The 18,947-nt window shown below is 34.7% G+C and overlaps 2 protein-coding genes across 2 annotated transcripts in view; both read right to left on the bottom strand.

Moving 5' to 3' along the window:
* Nucleotides 1-7,149: 7,149 nt before the first annotated feature.
* LOC127853818 (uncharacterized) overlaps nt 7,150-18,947 on the bottom strand; it is a 289,097-nt gene continuing 277,299 nt past the window's right edge. The window contains exon 4 of the transcript XR_008036761.1: nt 7,150-7,827. The gene's annotated coding sequence lies outside the window, so the exon portion shown is untranslated. The remainder of the gene's footprint in view (nt 7,828-18,947) is intronic.
* LOC127853817 (uncharacterized) lies at nt 7,820-17,877 on the bottom strand. Its single transcript, XM_052388608.1, has 3 exons — nt 17,409-17,877; nt 13,666-13,815; nt 7,820-9,426 (listed from the first exon to the last, which is right to left on the bottom strand). The coding sequence occupies exons 1-3, from the start codon at nt 17,623-17,625 to the stop codon at nt 9,242-9,244; spliced, it is 552 nt and encodes a 183-aa protein (XP_052244568.1). The 5' UTR covers nt 17,626-17,877; the 3' UTR covers nt 7,820-9,241.

Below are 18,947 nucleotides of genomic sequence, written 5' to 3'. Positions count from 1 at the left end.
TTGATTTACAAACCTAAGCGTATAGCGCATTATGTTTTGTCGAGAGTGAGTGGGTAGTGACAGTTTTCAGTTGTGTATAATTCGCCGACAGTATAGTGTATTAACTAATTCTGGCTTTTGCAACAAATTATGTTTTTATGACTATTTATTTGGCAAATTTGTCGTGTCATCAAATGCCCTGTTTGTTATCTAGGTAATTAAAATACGTATTTTCATTTTGCCACTGTTGTTCTTTTTATTGTTTAATCGGGGACAAAGATTCTGAAAAGTTGTCATTTCGACAATACGTGAACAATTTTTTTGAAATATGTGTTTATATATGCATTATAAAATACATTTTATGTAACGCGAAGGGGTGTTTTTTTACTTTTAAAAACGCTATGCAATCGTTACAAGATAACTTTTGATGCAAAGCATCAAAGGGCGTCGGGAATTTCAGTGTAAAAGGCACTCAATGAAGTTACGTTGAACGATTTTTTTTCTACTGTAAATATTAATATATTGGCCGATTATTTTAAAGAAAATAGAAAAAGATACTGGTATAACCATTATCTATGATTTGTGTTATAACCCCCAAATAACCATTGTCCATGATGTTGTATTATAACCCCCAAATAACCATTATCTATGATTTTGTGTTGTAACTCCAAAATATTTCATAGTTCATTTTATTTACATTGGTTTCTTTTTTTTACTGGCATCCGTGTGCAGTTTTCATTAATGGAACAGAACTGTGTAGGTTTTAAAAAATCTGCTTCATCTTGTAAGCGTAATTTCATATTTTTCTCAAATTCAAGGGGAGATGATTCTGAACCTATTCTTACTTTGCTCATTTACGACAGGGGTTGAGTACTCATTGATATGAAAACACTGTAAAAGTTTTAATGTGTTTACGAACCCCCCCCCACCCACCCCCACCCTCTCACACATATATTTCATGGGCATAATAAAAACAAAAAAAATGGTCACACTAAAACAACATATTTATTTAAACTAAAATGTCTACATCAAAACAAAAAGTTAACATAGAACACAAATAAAATAATTTGATTCTACTGGGGCTCGAACTTTGGGCCTCTCACATGTGAAGCGAGCGAGTAATCACTACACTACGGAACCGCTTGAAAAATCACCTTCTTACTAAGATATTAATAAGCTATTAACAGTCGGTTTAAATATAAACCCGGAAGTTTAAACGCTGGATAGTGAGCGGGGTTAAAGGTCCATACCAAAGGGTCCATACCACTGGCAAGATACGGGTCAGGCCTGCGGCCTTCTATATGTGGTTCTTAAAAACACCTGTAGGTCTTGAGAATAATGAGACTGGGGTGATGTGATGGTGCTCCTCATTGATAAGCGGCTGCTTCCTTTATCAAGACTCATTATTACAATTAATAACACGTGTCGTGCTTCGCGCTCTTTAGCGCCTTTATTAGTAACTAAGTGGTTGCTAGGATAGTGGAACAAAAAAGTTTAGTTTTTATACAAAACCAGAAAGTTTCACCCTGTGATCAGTTATTAATTAAAATAATTAGCTTTGCATTATTGGCAATAAATGTTGTAGTAAATGTAATAGGCACAAATGCAATACGTATTTACACTAATTTACACACAAAAATCACCACTATGCAAGATATTCTGACAACAAAAATATATATATTGATCCGTAAAATAACTTCTCCTCCCATACGCGAAAAAAACGTATTACATACGAGTCGCCGCACTTCAGTGCGACGCCAATAAAAGGAAAAGGCCATGAATAATAATAATACACAAGATTGAAGAATATAAAATCGATTCACACACAAAATAAATGTTCGAATTCAAACAATCCATCTTAATAGTGCCATTGAGCATGTCATATCAGGTTACGTTGTCTTTTTATTCAAAATATCGGAACTTTTCGACATAAGCTGAATAAGATACGTATTAAATTTCGAATAATTATATTCTTAAAGAGGAACAAAAAAGGCCTTGATTGCTTTTAAAGGGACTTTTTCACAGATTTTGGCATATATTGAAGTTTGTCATTAAATGCAAATATATTAATAGCGGTACCCCTTGGATCTTAAAAGCTCCAGTAAAAAAAACAACCAAGAATACAATTAAAGAAAGAAAAATAGTATCACTCAACCTTGCTCGAACCACTGACCCCTGGAGTAAAAGTCTATCGCTTTGACCACTCGGCCATCCGTGCTTATATAATGAGAAATGTATTTCATGCTTAATATAAGCAATCCTCGTTGTATCGCAAAATATAACGACAGCAACAGAACTCACCACATTATTCAATCGTTTCGCGTTTCAGCGCTTTAAAATGATCAGGTTTTTAAATCGTCAAAAGATGCATATATTTAATATTTTAAAGCATGGTAAATGTTCAGTATTACTATTTCCTCACAAATATCATAACTACAACGAACAAATGCGAATCTGAAACATTTTTTTGTAATTTGGTCTATATTTCATAAAGTGGAAAGGCCCCTTTAAAAGTAAAAGGAATTGTTTCATGTTTTTAAAACCAGCTGGTTTAATTGAACCATTGCTTGATCAAGGTCAACGTAGGACGTTTTACAGCAACTTATTTGAAGGCTCTTAGATGTTTGGTCATAATATGATTATAATATATTGCTATAAACATTAAAAGTCAGGATAATTAATTGGCATTATTTTTGTCGTATAAATAATAACGAATTAATTGACTGAGTTATTTAAATTACAAAATAATTATTGGAATATATTTAAAACCTATAATCACTCATAAAAGACTAAATAAGTATTTTGTTCAAAACTGAGCACTATGATACATATTGAAAACAAAAGTAAGAACTTACCACAGAACAAAACTATGTATTCTCATTTATTCTTTTAGTAGTGGAACGCACAGTTACACAATTAATTAAGTGAAATAAACTGTCTATAAAAGGTTTCGGTTAACAATTTAACATGAAAAAAAAGAAAAATAACGTTCCCATTCACTGAATATCGGCGATGCGTGTACCACCGGTATCTAGTGGTACATTGAGAGCTACTCGAATACCTTTAACTGGATGAAGATCTACGGGCTGAAATATGCGGGTGTCCAATAACATGTTTACATAGAGGAAGTCAATATAGAGTAATCTGATTGGCTAAAAGTCGGGTACCTGCATGTAGGTACATTTTTTGTCACCACTAGTGTACGTCTTCGATCTTTTTCCGATATTACTTTTCAAACCGAAAGTATGAAAACAAGTTTTGGTATTAAGTTTTGTAGGGAAAGGCCACAATTTATCTTTACCACGCTTACCCGTAATAGTCAAATACTTCCTTACTCGCATTACAACGTAGAGGATATGAACTATAAGAATTGTGTTTCAACAGTTAAAGCTACATGTGTGTTTCCAATTGTCTAAAAATATTATACGCTCGATGGCATAAAATTCGTGTTTATTGTGCATGGGTTAATTTTATGTTAAACTGCTTTGCAATCTTCGTTAAACCTGTTTGGTAAATTATGGTCGGTGATCGATTTAACACAGACTTGCCGATGCAAGAAAAATTACCACTTAAATAGCTTCTTATTTAGTCCTTTTTGCATCAAATTAACACAATGAAAACACACATACAATATTCGGTAACAAGTACTGGAAGTTGCACTATTTGAACATGTTTAATTTTATAATAAATTATATTCAATGTATTGTGATTTTATGTCACTTCTATCAGAGTTTCTTTTCTCCGTGTTCAAAGTGATGTTCCCAGAATTGTGTGTTGTTTTAATACTATTAAATTGATTTATCTACAAACTTGTACTATTTGGATGATTTAGGATCAGAAGAAAATGTTCCTGTCCTGGGCTTCGAAATGGAGCTCCATGAAGCAAAAGTTACACGCTACCTCTACACCTCGAAGGCTTTATTCTATGGACGCTAGATTTAAAGCTATCTAGGTTATACACGTTTATTCTATTCCGATTCCGATCGATCATTTTACACTAACACGCATATGTAGCACGAGTTATGTCAGGAGAGTTATTTTGCTTGCGTGCATTTTGAATCTATTTTAGTTTCTAATAGTCATTTTGCCAAACTGTGAACAAGTCCTTTTAAAGGGGCCTTTTCACAGGTTTTGGCATGTTTTGGAGTTTGTCATTAAATGCTTTATATTGATAAATGTTAACATTGGATATTTAAGGCTCCAGTAAAAAATCAAGAATAAAATTTAAAAAAGAAAAAAAGGTAACCCCCAGCAGGGCTCGAACCACTGACCCCTGGAGTCCTGGAGTAAAAAGTCTTCCGAGTAGACCACTCGGCCATCCTTCCGGATGCAATAAACGGTGTATTTTATACTTCATATAACCAATCTTCGTAGTTTCACAAAATATGACGACAACAACAGAACTCTCCAAATTATTAATTCGTTTCGCGTTGCAACGCTTTATAATTTTCGGGTTTTTAAATTGTCAAAAGATGCATATAATGGCTATTTAAGAGCATGCTTCATGTTCAGTTTTACTGTTTCCTCTCAAATATCATAATTAAAACGAAAATTTGCGAATCTGAAACAACTTTTTTCAATTTTGTCAATTTACCTAAACGTGAAAAGGCCCCTTTAATATCACCGCTCCTCTAGAAGAACGCACAGACATAACATTTCATCGGAGATACTGTGTGTATCTACCATAAACTAGAAACTAAAAACGTTTAAAATTACAAGTATTTAAAAACCTAAACGTTCATCATTAGCCCTGCCACACACTCCTTCTTATACGAGAGATACGACTACTAAAATAAGTTAGTTATATTCAACAAGTTATTATTCAAAGTCCTAGTGCAGTAGGATATTCATAGTCATCCTCGTTGCATACACAATAAATATCTGGGTGTTTTGTAATGGATTTAGCTATTGAGTGATAGCAACAATGTTAAGTGTATAAACAATATTTAGTTAAAGCTCTACCAATGTATTATCATTCATGAGGCGCGGTCTTGGAAATATGGAGCTTAATGCATGTGCGTAAAGCGTCCCAAGGCTAATCACGAATGACGCTTTCCGCTATATGGAATTTGTAATATAAAAGGAAGTCTCTTCTTAACAAAAACCCAGTCTAGGCGTAAAGTGTCGTCCCAGATTAGTCTGTGTGTATTGCACTGGCTAATCTGGCACAATTTACGAACATGCACTTATTGTAGTAAGACCAGTTTTCTCAGAGCGCGGCGCATATGTAACGTATGTTTCCTTTAAAAATGCATCGTCGAATTACTTTTGTATTATGAGGTGTCCATGAATATAATGAAATTTAGAACAAACGACGCGCGTTATGTATAATTTCCTCATTTACAATTGTGTGCAGCATTTAACATACAGTAATACACTATTGGAAGGCATTAATAATTGTCGACAATACTTCCAATGTCATATTTAAATGAACACACAGTTACTATTTGATGACACAAACACGTGACCAGCCCCAAACGGAGTCAAGCCTATGGCTTTACTCTACAGCGTTCGTTCAGCGCGCACCGCGATGTTCAGTATACTTTATTTACGATTTTCAGGCGCAGCGCAAACGACGCCCCGATGTGACTGGGGTCTTACGCTTAGGCGTACCGTGTTTAGAAAAGTGTTCCATTATGCAAGTGTTACATTGTGTACCTGCTGTCTGACCTTGCATATGGCGTATGATTTATCTTAGCGTTCCATAACGTGTAGTTTTCATTCGGTATAATCACAAGTATTACAAGGTAGGATACGATGGTGCCAATGAAATACAACCAAAACAACAAAAGGTCCGCAACCGCTGGAGGCACTGCCATTCCACAATTATCAGTTTTCTTAAATACAGCTCACTCTTTTCAACCCATGCGAAAGACAAAATAATCTTACGGGACATGAGGTCCGAAAACTTTTTAAAATTCACCGGACCTTACAAGGTTTTCCCGGACCTTATTCTTCTTTAACCAAACAATAGAAAATACCTTCTACACTGTATAGAGTTTATTTTTATTATAATGACGTTCACAATTTTGAACAATATTAAATACAATAAAATAACAACTTAACAAAACTGTTCTATAAAAAATGGAGTAAAACTTTCAATAAAAATTGCTGAAAGCTTTTTGATTTTTTTTAACATTACAAAAACAGCCGCTTCTACTGCAAATTTTTATGGCCCCGGTAGGGTGGCATATAGCAGTTGAACTGTCCGTCAGTCAGTACGTCCGTCTGTCCGACCGTCCGAAAAAAAACTTTAACATTGGCCAAAACTTTTGCAATATTGAAGATAGCAACTTGATATTTTGCATGCATGTGTATCTCATGGAGCTGCACATTTTGAGTGGTAAAATTTCAAGGTCAAGATAATCCTTCAAGGTCAAGGGTCGAAAATACAAATCCAAGGGAAGTAATAAGCTTTAATGGAGATAATTATCTGACCTGCCAAATTATATATTTTTTAAAAATAAATCAAAGCGGCGCAGTAGTGGGCATTGTGTTTCTGACAAACACATCGTGGTAAAAGGTCAAGGTCATCCTTCAAGGTCTAAGGTCGAAAATACAAATCCAAGGGAAGTAATAAGCTTTAAAGGGAGATAATTATATATATATATATATATATATATATATATATATATATATATATATATATATATATATATATATATATATATATATATATATATATATATATAACTCTAAGCTCTACAAGCGTTGATTGTCTCATACACTAATAATCATGTCAAAAATAACCAAATACTACTATTTTAAGATAAACTCAACTTGGATATCAATACTGAGACCGGAAACGGCTGCCATATTGAAAAAAAATCGACACCATCTTCTATCTTCGGGTGGCTCAAAGGTTGTTATTAAAAACGCTCATCAAACTGAGTGTTCATACCGAATTGCATGTTTCATTACTGATGTTCTAGATTATTTTGCATAATTATGTAAGCTGCCCAACTTGTACACATAAATTGAGACCAGAAATGGCGGCCATCTTGTAACTGGACGCCATTTTGAATGTTTGACTTACTTAAGGAGTTTATCAAAAGTGTGTATCAAACTTAGTGTTTATACCAAATGTCATGCTAAATTGAGGATTTGCACAATTTGTACGCACAGCTGCTTAAGATATACCCAACATGGCTGTATAGATAGATAGATTTATTTCGGTATCATGGTGCAAACACAATCAACAAACATGTTGTATTCATAAAATAATACATAAAATACAAACATGAGAATTAAAGATTCTCTGAATCGGAAATGGCGGCCATCTAGAAAATGACCGCCATTTTGAATTTTTGAATGGCTAACGATTTCTATCAAAAGTGCATATCAAACTGAGTGTTCATGCAAAATTTCATGCTTGCTTACAGATTTGCAAGATTTTTATGCTAATTCTCCGAGCTACTATACATGTTTTTCGTGAAGATTTTTCTGTGTCAAATTATCTTGTAGACGACTACTGACTACCCTTTCTACAATCTTTGAAATAAAGACATTTTTAATACGCGTTTAAGGTAATTCTATCTACAATGTGCTTTTTAATTGAGGATGAATATGAGACGTTTTAAATGTCAGGTGGAAGTTTAGAGTGATATTAGACGCATTTTTCACTGTTGAATTTAGCTGAAGAGAATAAACAGGTCAAAAGAGTTAGTTAAAATGTGGTAACTGAATGTTATCTGAAACTCATCTTGCTACCAGTTGTTTATAAACATATATATTATATTCGATAGTTTACGTGACTAACCCAGTCCTGTAAGCTTAACTAGCCGAGCGGAACTGCCGCGTATTTACGAAAGCGAAACGATTTGAGTCTTTAAGTCAATTCACTGACACCTCATTTATAACATATCTTTGAAGAAGTATGGCCAAAGATGTGGTTAAGAGAGACACGAAGGTAAATTTATTCACAATTTCAGAATTGTCATAAGTTTTCGCGGTGTGCACTAGATTTTGAACTAACCAAAACATACGTCAAAACGAAAGTACGGTTGATATTCAAATGCATTATCATTTTTCTCTTTCCGGGATATTGTTTTAGTATGTTGATGCTGCATTAACAAATATAAGTGTATGTGAAGTGAAAACACCAAAAATTAACAACGGTTGCGATAGACACCTATATAATGCTAGATGCGACTTATATCACTTTAAATCGCCTGTAATAATAATATGTTTGTCTATTAGTGCAGGTTAAGACATGAAATAAGGCATTCCTCTTGAAGAAACTCTAGTTATTAAAGCTGCTACAGTACATATGGTCGGGCGAAACACCTTGTGTGAAATCTCAAGAAAACATAATTCATCGCGATGAGGTCAATGAAAAATCATTAAGTAGTATGTAGCAATGGCTCTTTAATGGAAAGGCAAGGACTTTTTGGTATCTGAGAAATATTATTAAGACCGTTCATGCAAAGTCGATTTCTTATTTAAATGTAAGATAATAATGTTACGATTTATGTTAATAAGCGTTTTATTTATCGATTTTTAACTCGATCAGCATATACAGGGTGCAGAATCACGTGACGTTGTGGGGTTCACAATTAAACCTGTATGGATTTTAACACACCGGTAAGAATTTCAACTTCATAAAGACAGTTTTTATGCTGCTTATGGCGATATGAAATACATCAGAATAACGTTATTTAATAAGCCTTGTGTTCTTGGCCTGTGTACAGCATTCATGTACGCGGTTATGCTTCACGCAACGTGAACGTTTGGCACCGATTTCAGACGTATTTAAGCATTTATTCTTTAATCTTAAGATATCGGCACACACTGGAAGAAAAACTGTCTTTTATGCACAAAAGATTTTTTTAAATGTATTTCAATACTTATTAAGTTCTTAACGGTGTGTTTTTATTCTGTTCAGCCCGTGTGAAAACCCCTGAAAAACCGTTAATCCTTCACCCGGATATAGCCACTTTTAAAATCCAGCCCGTAACTCATCATAAGTTTCCATTTTCATTTAAGTGTAGCAAATATACATGGAGCGACAACTAACTTCAAAATAGATGTGTCAACTAAAAAAAAGAAACCTTAATGCTTGACCAAAAAATTGAAAGAGAAATTTATGTAACAAAATAGAATATACAACGGCTCTCCAAAACGCATGTTAACAATGACATTATACATTCTTATACATCGATCAACTAAAAATTGTAGTTAAATAGTATTTTTCTGGATGAACAAAACTATATGAATATATAGTAAAGTATAAATAGCGCAAATTCACTAGTTTCACAAGTTTTCAAGCGAACCGCGTGAATTGAATGTCCTGCATGTCCTGCGTGTCCTTTCTAGCTAACAAGTAAAGTATCCCGCTGATTATGCTTATCAATCCGGCCACGATACACAACGCGAACCCCACGTGATAGTAATAGCCCGCAATGGTCTCGGATGCGAACACTATGCACCCCGCTAGAGCCATAATACCTGAAACAAAAGCATCTTCACCATCATGATCATGGTGATAATTATGATTATCATAATCATCATCATGATCATCATCATCATCATAAGCATGATCATCATCGTCAACGTCATTACCATAATCATCAAAATTATCATCACCATCACCATCACCATCATCATCATCATCATCATCATCATCATCATCATCATCAGCATCAGCAGCATCATATTCATCATCATCATCATCATCATCATCAACATCATCATCATCATCATCACCATCACCATCATCATCATCATCATCATCATCATCATCACCATCATCGTCCTCATCACCATCACCATCGTCATTGTCATCGTCGTCGTCGTCGTCGTTGTCGACGACGTCGTCTTCGTCGTCGTCGTCTTCATCGTCGTCATCGTCATTACCATAATAATCATCACCGTCATCATAATCACTAATAGCAGCAATCATAGGGGATGGTATAAACTATGATAAATTAGACAACACCAAAACTGATATTACTTAAAGTGTGATTAACCGATTTATATATGTGTTAATTTGTAATATACTGATCAAAATATGTTAAAATAACACAAAATAAGCAAGACAAATTACACATTGAAGACAAATTTCATAAAATGCAGCAAAGACAAATTAGCGCCCCGAGCCGATTGTGACGACGATATTTGGTACATATTTTCCTACAATAACCGAAGCATTCGTCCTTTTATTAGGATCGGAGTTAGTGTTTGCGTGTCGTATGAATACGTATTGTTAGGAAACAAAATGGTGTCTTTGTGTCGTATGAACGAATCTGCACTTAAACTAAATTTAGATTCACATCGTACACGCATGATATACATGATATGCATGCTGGCAAATTCGACTGTACATACATTTTCGATTTCAGAATTAAATGTCTGGCTTATTTTACATTTTTCGACACATGTTCTTTCTTTTATTTTAATTTATATTGAAATATATGTATAATAAGTTTTTAAACCTTTTATATAAATTCATAAACATTGACAAAATCGTTCAATCTCACTTTAAGTGTGACCGTTTGTTCATTCTGATGGTTTACTAACGTTTCGGTATAGGATTTCTTAAAATTAAAACCGCTTATTCAAATTATTTTCCTTTATTTTGTCTTCCTTATTCGTGTTCACTAAACACGCATATATATATATTATGGACGTCATGCTTCACATGGCTGAAATTAAGTTATGGAGAAATATAGCTATTTTAACAGGAAGTCTGCTTATTTAAATAATGGTTATTTAATTTCTCTTCCTTATTCATGTTCACTTAACACGCTCACATATGTAATGGACCTCATGCTACCCATGGTGGAATATCATATATGGAGAAACATACTGTTTTTAAAGGAAGTCATTTTTGCGAAATTCAAGATTCGTTGAGCATGAAAGCGGCTATGCGGTTTAAATGATTTGCAAAACGATAAGATGTTAATGTCAAATTTGGCTTTTTATATCCCCATTACGGGTAATGGGGGCTATTTAGGAGTCACTTTGTCGGTCGGTCTGTCGGTCTGTCAGTCTGTCTATCCCGAAAATAAGCTTGTCCGGGCCATGACTATGTCGTTCATTGAGGGATTTCAAAATCATTTGGCACATTTCTTCACCATCATTGGACGGTGTGTTGCGCGAAAGAATTACGTGAATATCTCCAAGGTCAAGGTCACACTTTGAGGTCAAAGCTCAAAAATGGCCATAAATGAGCTCATCCGGGCAATAACTATGTCGTTCATTGTGAGATTTCTAAATCATTTGGCACATTTTTTCTCCATCATTAGACAGTGTGTTGCGCGAAAGAATTATGTCGATATCTCCAAAGTCAAGGTCACACTTTGATGTCAAAGGTCAAACATGGCCATAAATGGGCTTGTCCGGGCCATAACTCCCTTGTTCATTGAGAGATTTCAAAATCATTTGGCACATTTGTTTGCCATCATTGGACGGTGTGTCGCGCGAAAGAAGTACGTCGATATCTCGAAGGTCAAGGTCACACTTTGAGGTCAAAGGTCAAAAATGGCCAATAATGAGCTTGTCCGGGCCATAACTCTCTTGTTCATTGAGAGATTTCAAAATCATTTGGCACATTTGTTTGCCATCATTGGACGGTGTGTCGCGCGAAAGAAGTACGTCGATATCTCCAAGGTCAAGGTCACACTTTGAGGTCAAAGGTCAAAAATGGCCATAAATGAGCTTGTCCGGGCCGTATCTATGTCATTAAACGTGAGATTTCAAAAGCATTTGGCACATTTGTTCACCATCATTAGACGGTGTGTCGCGCGAAAGAATTATGTCGATATCTCCAAAGTCAAGGTCACACTTTGAGGTCAAAGGTCAAAAATGGCCATAAATGAGCTTGTCCGGGCCATTACTCTGTCGTTCAATGTGAGATTTCAAAATCATTTGGCACATTTGTTCGCCATTATTGGACAGTGTGTGGCGCAAAATAACGACACTGATATCTCAAAGGTCAAGGTCACACTTTGAGGTCAAAGGTCAAAAGTGGCCATAAATGAGCTTGTCCGGGCCATAACTCTGTTGTTCATTTAGAGTTTTCAAAATAATTTGGCACATTTGTTCGCCATCATTGGACTTTTTAACTTTAATAATATGTTATTGCATTTTCTTACATACATGCATTCATACAAATATACAAATGGTGCATTCTGCATATAGTGGATAAACTCATTGGATGGTGTGTCCCGCAAAAGAATGACATCGATATCTCAAAGGCCAAGGTCACACTTTGAGGTCAAAGGTCAAAAATGGCCTTAATGAGCTTGTCCAGGCCATAACTATGTTGTTCATTGTGAGATTTAAAAATACATTTGTTCACCATCATAAGACGGTGTGTAGCGCGAAAGAATTATGTCGATATCTCCAAGGTCAAGGTCACACTTTGAGGTCAAGGTCATGCATGGCCATAAATGAGCTTGTCAAGGCCATTACTCTATCGTTCAATGTGTGATTTCAAAATCATTTGGCACATTTGTTCGCCATCATTGGACAGTGTGTCGCGCGAAAGAATGACACTGATATATCAAAGGTCAAGGTAACACTTTGAGGTCAAAGGTCAAAAATGGCCATAAATGAGCTTGTCCGGGCCATAACTCTGTTGTTCATTTAGAGATTTCAAAATAATTATACACCCATTACCATTGGTAATGGGGGCTATAAAGGAGTCACTTTGTTGGTCGGTCTGTCGGTCAAAAACTAGGTCACGGGGTCACTTAGTGCGTTTTATACCGAAAGTTTGTCCGGACCATAACTATGTCATTTATCGTTAGATTTTCAATCATTTGGTACATTTGTTCACCATCATTGGACGGTGTGAAGCGCGAAAGAATTACGTCGATATGTTCAATGTCAAGGTCACATCCTACGTTCAAAGGTCAAATGCTTGTCCGGGCCATAACTATGTCGTTCATTGTGGGATTTGAAAATCATTTGGCAAATTTGTTAACAATCATTGAACGGTGTGTGACGCGAAAGAATTACGTCGATATCTCCAAGGTCAAGGTCACACTTTGAGTTCAGAGGTCAAAAATTGCCATAAATCAGCTTGTCCGGGCCATACCTTTGTCGTTCATTGTGAGATTTAATTCATTGTGAGATTTAAAAATGACATTGTACATTAATTTTGTTTACAGTCATTGGACGGCGTGTCATACGAAAGAATTCAAGAGTTCAAAGGTCAAAATGGCCATAAATGATAATCGCATAATAATTCTTAACAATCGCCATAAATTAGCTTCTCCTGTTTTGTGAAGACAGCATAAAAAATATTCTATGTCAATGCAGCATGTGGGGGTATACGTCACGTCTTTGACAAAGCTTTAGTTATTACATTGACAATTCTGCAATCACTTTGTACCGTTAGTTTAACATATGGTGATTGACTGCTTCGACTTATTCTGCTCTGTTCGATAAGTTGTGTTTTACATTTTGCAGTCTGTGTCAGAAGTCCATCGATTTAATGTGTGTCCCACACGGACAGATGCTCGTCAATCGGTTGACAATTAGTGCACACCCTTTAAATTGTTACCATGGGTTAGAAGCAGTTTGACGTTATACGATGCCCATAAGATTGTTTTAAGCCCGTTCAAAACGAAAGCATGCGGAAAGTGAGCTTAGCTTGCGGAGAGAATAGTGGCCAAAGATAAAATGTATGCCGTGATATGAATAAAATAATGCTAACAACCACGATCCGGAAGGTAATACCTGCTAAGATACATATGACTCCTGATTCTCTCGTGGTGTAAACGACTGTTGGGGTGTGTATGACAGTCCGTACGACTCCATATATTGTTGAGCTGAACATCAGGATTGAGGCCCCGATCTCAATGCACCCCGCCTCTATAATGTATATGGCTGAAATTCGGAAGACATCCTGAGTTACTCTTATTACATTTGTTTTATGTCACTATGAATATTTGGTTTGTTTTTTGAAGTTTGCACTCATTGCATTATTATAAAGCTTAATTGGATAAAATCAACTGCATCAGTCAAGTCGAGCACATATTTAATATATATTTTCTGTTAAATGCAAATTCGTGTATAAATTAAAAAAACGACAGTTTAAGAACAAATATAAACTAAAAATCCTTTTTTTTAATTTTTATTTTTTAATAAAAACTATTTGAAATGGAAATTTAAACTAAAGAATGTTGCGTTCTTAACTAAGATGTGATAATATAATTCGTACCCACTAATTGCAAATCATTTTCAAAATGATCGAAATTATTGAATCCACTATGTAACATAAATATTTTATTTATTTAATAATTAAATGATTAATGATGGTTACAATACATAGCAATAATAAATAACTTATACACAAATGATATCTATGTACAGTCAATCTTGTATTAAGAGACCACTAAAGGGAGTAACCAAAATTGGTCTTTAAATAAAAAAAGGCCATTTGGGAAGAATGCGGACCTTCGTTTTTAAATCCAGATGTAGGATTATCCCCTTTTGACACAATGATCTCAATTTTGGTAATCAAATGGACCTCAATATAAATAAAAAGAATAAAACAATATTTTACTTAAAATGTGTTTTATTTGATTTCTCTTATTCTTAAATTTATTAAAACACGTAAATGTTTGCACATAGAATTTGGTTTTTTTCCGACTCCAAACTCATTTGCGATTTTACGTGCACTTTTACTCTTAGCCATTCCAATACCCGAATGTTCTCATTCAATCACTTTTCGTTTTGACATTTTAAATTCTGCATGTAAGCTTATGGAGATCTGACTCGATTATGGTACATAGGAAAATAAATAAAACACGTCGATTGAAAACTAAATTAACAGGCCTGATTGGAAATTTTGCAAACACAAACTAATTAGCATAATTACAATTACAATTTTTAATGAACAGATTTCACCACATGTAACAAATTAATAGTTTATTGTTCACACCTCTCGAGAACACTGTGAAAATGTTTGTCGCATAGGCGCATTGTTTCTGCAATAAAATCGGCGATAAAGTTTGTCACTTAACATTCCAGATTGTAAACTATTTAAACCGTAGACTGTGCGCCAATACCTCACTGTATTATTCAACACAAAACATTGATACGCAGTCTGCATTAACACCATCGGACGTTCCCCCCCCCCCCCCCAAGACGTTTCCTCCCCAGACGTTTCCCCCCATTTTAGTTTAAGTGCTGACGTTCCCCCGCCCCCATTTTTTTTTATATAATTGTTTGGTTGAAGTATAATATTGATTTATTATCAAAATGATTATTTTGTTTATGAAATCTTTAATGATTGACTTGTTATTATTATCATCCCCATTTTTAGGATTTTTCACGAATCTCAGAAACCCCTGCAAAATTATGATCCAGGGAAATACCGGATAAACGGAAAAATCAAACCTTTCAACTTTTTCATACAGTATTAATTATATAATTATAAATACAAATTGCAATACCCGTTATTAGTATGACAATATATTGTAATATGTGTTTTGCTGTATCGTTGCGCCCCTTAATATTATAAATCAGTTAAGCTTAAACCAAAACCCAATTATTTGTAACTGAACAGTAAAAGTCATTTTAGTAACAATAGGCATTATATATCTTCCTTTGAGCTTGCATGACTTTTTAGCTGAATGGAATTCGCTGGGGGAGAGATATCATGTTTAATGTATTCAAGGCTATCAGCTCTACCCAAGGTCGTTTTTTTTGCTTGTAACTGACATGATAAAAGAAGCACAAATAGCTTTGTGTGAAGACCATATTAAATAACAATATGTTTGTTCACTTATGACTGCCTTTTGTTTGCTTATGTTTCTTTTTAAATTGGAATTTAAAACTGCAAAGTCATTTGCAACTGATATACTTTCAATTACTATGTAAAGTTATATTTGTTTTACAATTATATCATAGACCAATAAAGATAAGAATTATTGGACCGATACTTCATAACAATTCAGACAGACAATATAATTTAAAAACTACTTCATGACAATTTTATACTTTGCTTTAAAATATAATTAAGTATACCGAAAGTCTCACCGATTTTAACAGAACTTTTACTTTAGCACTTTGTTTTCAGCAAAATGAATTCATTGAAACAATAATTATAATTGTAATTTGTAACATACTATTACAATTAAACTGATCATCAAAAAACATCAAAGGTGTGCTTTTACCCAATTTATTAATACAATAGTTAATTAAATTAAATTGCTATAATTGTTTAATTTGTAACATACTATTCCACTTAAAATGACCACCAAAGAACATCAAAGCTGTGCTTTTACTCAATTTTTCAATGATCTCAATTATTTAAAGAAAAATTTATATCAGGCACTTATAAAAACAATTGTAATTAGATCTATTTAATTGGTAAAATTTGTTAGAGGCTTTCCTAAAAACAACCATCAAAGAACTTCAAAGCTTAGTGCTTTAATATTTTAATCACTCAGGACTCAACTTACATCAATTTTTGTAAATCAATAATTATTAACACACATAAAGTGCACTCACTTTTGATACTAGTCAATAGTTTTTTTTCACATATCCCATTATTACAAATAACTAGTGCTAATATACATTTTCATATTATCATTATTATGTAGACAGTTCACTCCCAAAATAGGAGTGAAACATCTAGGGGAGAAAAATCTGGAAACGTCTTTGGAGGGAAACGATTGCCACCCGGTCAGAACCAGTCATCGAGACAAAGGAAAATGGCTGGTGTGAAAACAAAACAAAGGTGTAATTGTATATCTTAGATAAACAATTAACACTGATTTGTCCCTGAACGGTCAACAGATTTACCACTTTTATCTCAAAGTGGTCGCTTAATTGACGATTTGGACATCAACATACACTAAAATCAGCGGTCGCTGGTCGCGTAAGACAAAAGTCGCTAAATACAATATGAAAATATAGTAAAAACGCTCGGGGGTATTCAAAGTGGTCGCATAAGACAAAAGTCGTTTAATTCAAGTGGTCTCAAGCACAAGATTGACTGTATGCTCATTTATTAACGAAACACAAAGCAGCGCGTACTCATATGTTGTCTGAGTAGTACAATACATAAATAAGTTCAAATTTATGCTATGCACAAAGTGTAGCACATTTAATTTCAACGGAACAAGCGTCGCCTTCGCGTCACGACTATGGTCACATGTGACCGCCTTGTAATCGGTGGGTGTGGAGGTAACACAGTCCCTATCCTCACTCTGGCAGCGTTCTAAATCTTCGTATACAACAACTGCTTGTTCTCCCGAAAAAGGGTAAATCTTTTGGTTTCGATAAGTATTAGTTTGCCGGTTCACTCGATTTACAAACTAACAGAACAAAAACACAACTACAAATATACTCACGGATACGTCCGTGTGCTGTCGGGTAGTAATATTAATAAAATTTGACATCTCTCAAATGGACGCACAATGTGTGCATATGCCTTAATGGTCAATTAAATTTAATATCAAGATACTCACGGACAGAATGGTCGCGGTTATCCCACTGGGCGAGACACTTGTCAATATTCGCACCCGGAATGTCCGAATGGACGCACACTGACCATAGACCCATATTGACGCTGGCGGACAGTCCGGCTTCAGATATTGAGGCAACAAGCCAGTAAGGGATCGCCTGGCCGATGCTGTTGAGCACACACGCGAACAACGAAAGCAAAATAGCAAGCTTGGCATCCATACTGAAAACTAGTCTTTCATGAACAACCGAATGGGTGACATCGGATTCCGGTGCGTAATAAATGATTGCTGCGCCCTTATAGTATTTAAGTAAGATTATTTAACTTCCAATTCATGTGACTGATACAATAACAAATTGCTAACAATCTTAAGGTAAACAATGTTCATTAGATGCAGGTGTATGTCTCACATAATGACTTATGGTATTACAACTTCCTGTTTACTGGAGAAGTAGTCCAACTTGTTAACGCTCTCAAATATTAAGCTACTTTTTATATGGTATTTGCATTCGTCCGCTGTGTACCACAGGTAGATTTTAATCGATAACGCAGCCTATTACACCGTAATGCCTTCTTCTGATTGGTTGATATTTAAATGTTTCATAACATGGTGAGATGTCAGTGATTGTATTGCGATTTTAGCAGAAGTTTAACTGAAACAACTTATGCCTTTTAACTTCAATTCGACGATATTTGAGGTAAAAATGGACTTCTCAACTAAAACTTATGAGTTGGTAATGTTATTTTGCAATTTTACGCAAATTGATGAACATTTAAACTTTCTGGTTTCCACCACGTAATTGGTCCTTGGCCGATAAGACGTTCCAAAGAATTTAGTCCATATAAAAAGTATCTCTTAATTCTGTGCACGTCTTAAAAATAAGACTAAGTGGAGAAGTTGACAGAAGAAACAAAGCAACCTTTGAGTGCGACATCTTTTGTGCCGATAAATACCACTGGTGTCATATTACATATTACAATGTTTTAAATATAAATCCAAAATGAATATTGATTATATTTAAATGTAAAAGCAATCAGTAAATTATCTTGCTCCTAAATAATTATATACAAACTTGGTACGAGCTAGCATGGTACAAACGATATTGCCATGATTTCACCAATGTGAAGAAAAGACGTATCGATTGTTTTATTGAAGTTATTGAAAATGTAATAACATTATAAACTATTGAAAACCTTCAATGAACCACTTCCCTTTCACTGTAATATTCGCACAAATTATGGTCGAATTTGTCGTGTTCGTTAATATGGTGTTTAAAGCTGTAAGAGTTACCTCATCATGCGGGCGCATCTGCTGTAAAGGTGGGTCGGAAAACAGACCATAAATACATTTTACTTAAGTATGTAGCATTGAACGATTTTAATCGGAAAGAACAGATATTTATATGTAATAAACCTTCAAACCAATCGGATGGAGTGAACGTGTAGGGGTTACAAATAATACTCCTTTTTGTTTTGTTGTTATCACTTATATCAGACCCTTAAGGTTACTGTATACAAAAAGAGACTTCCTGCCACAAAATGA

Source organism: Dreissena polymorpha, chromosome 12 (assembly GCF_020536995.1).
Source record: "Dreissena polymorpha isolate Duluth1 chromosome 12, UMN_Dpol_1.0, whole genome shotgun sequence".
In the NCBI taxonomy this organism is placed as follows: domain Eukaryota; kingdom Metazoa; phylum Mollusca; class Bivalvia; order Myida; family Dreissenidae; genus Dreissena; species Dreissena polymorpha.
The sequence above is the reverse complement of the archived record's forward strand: the minus strand, read 5'-3'. Positions and strand labels throughout refer to the sequence as shown.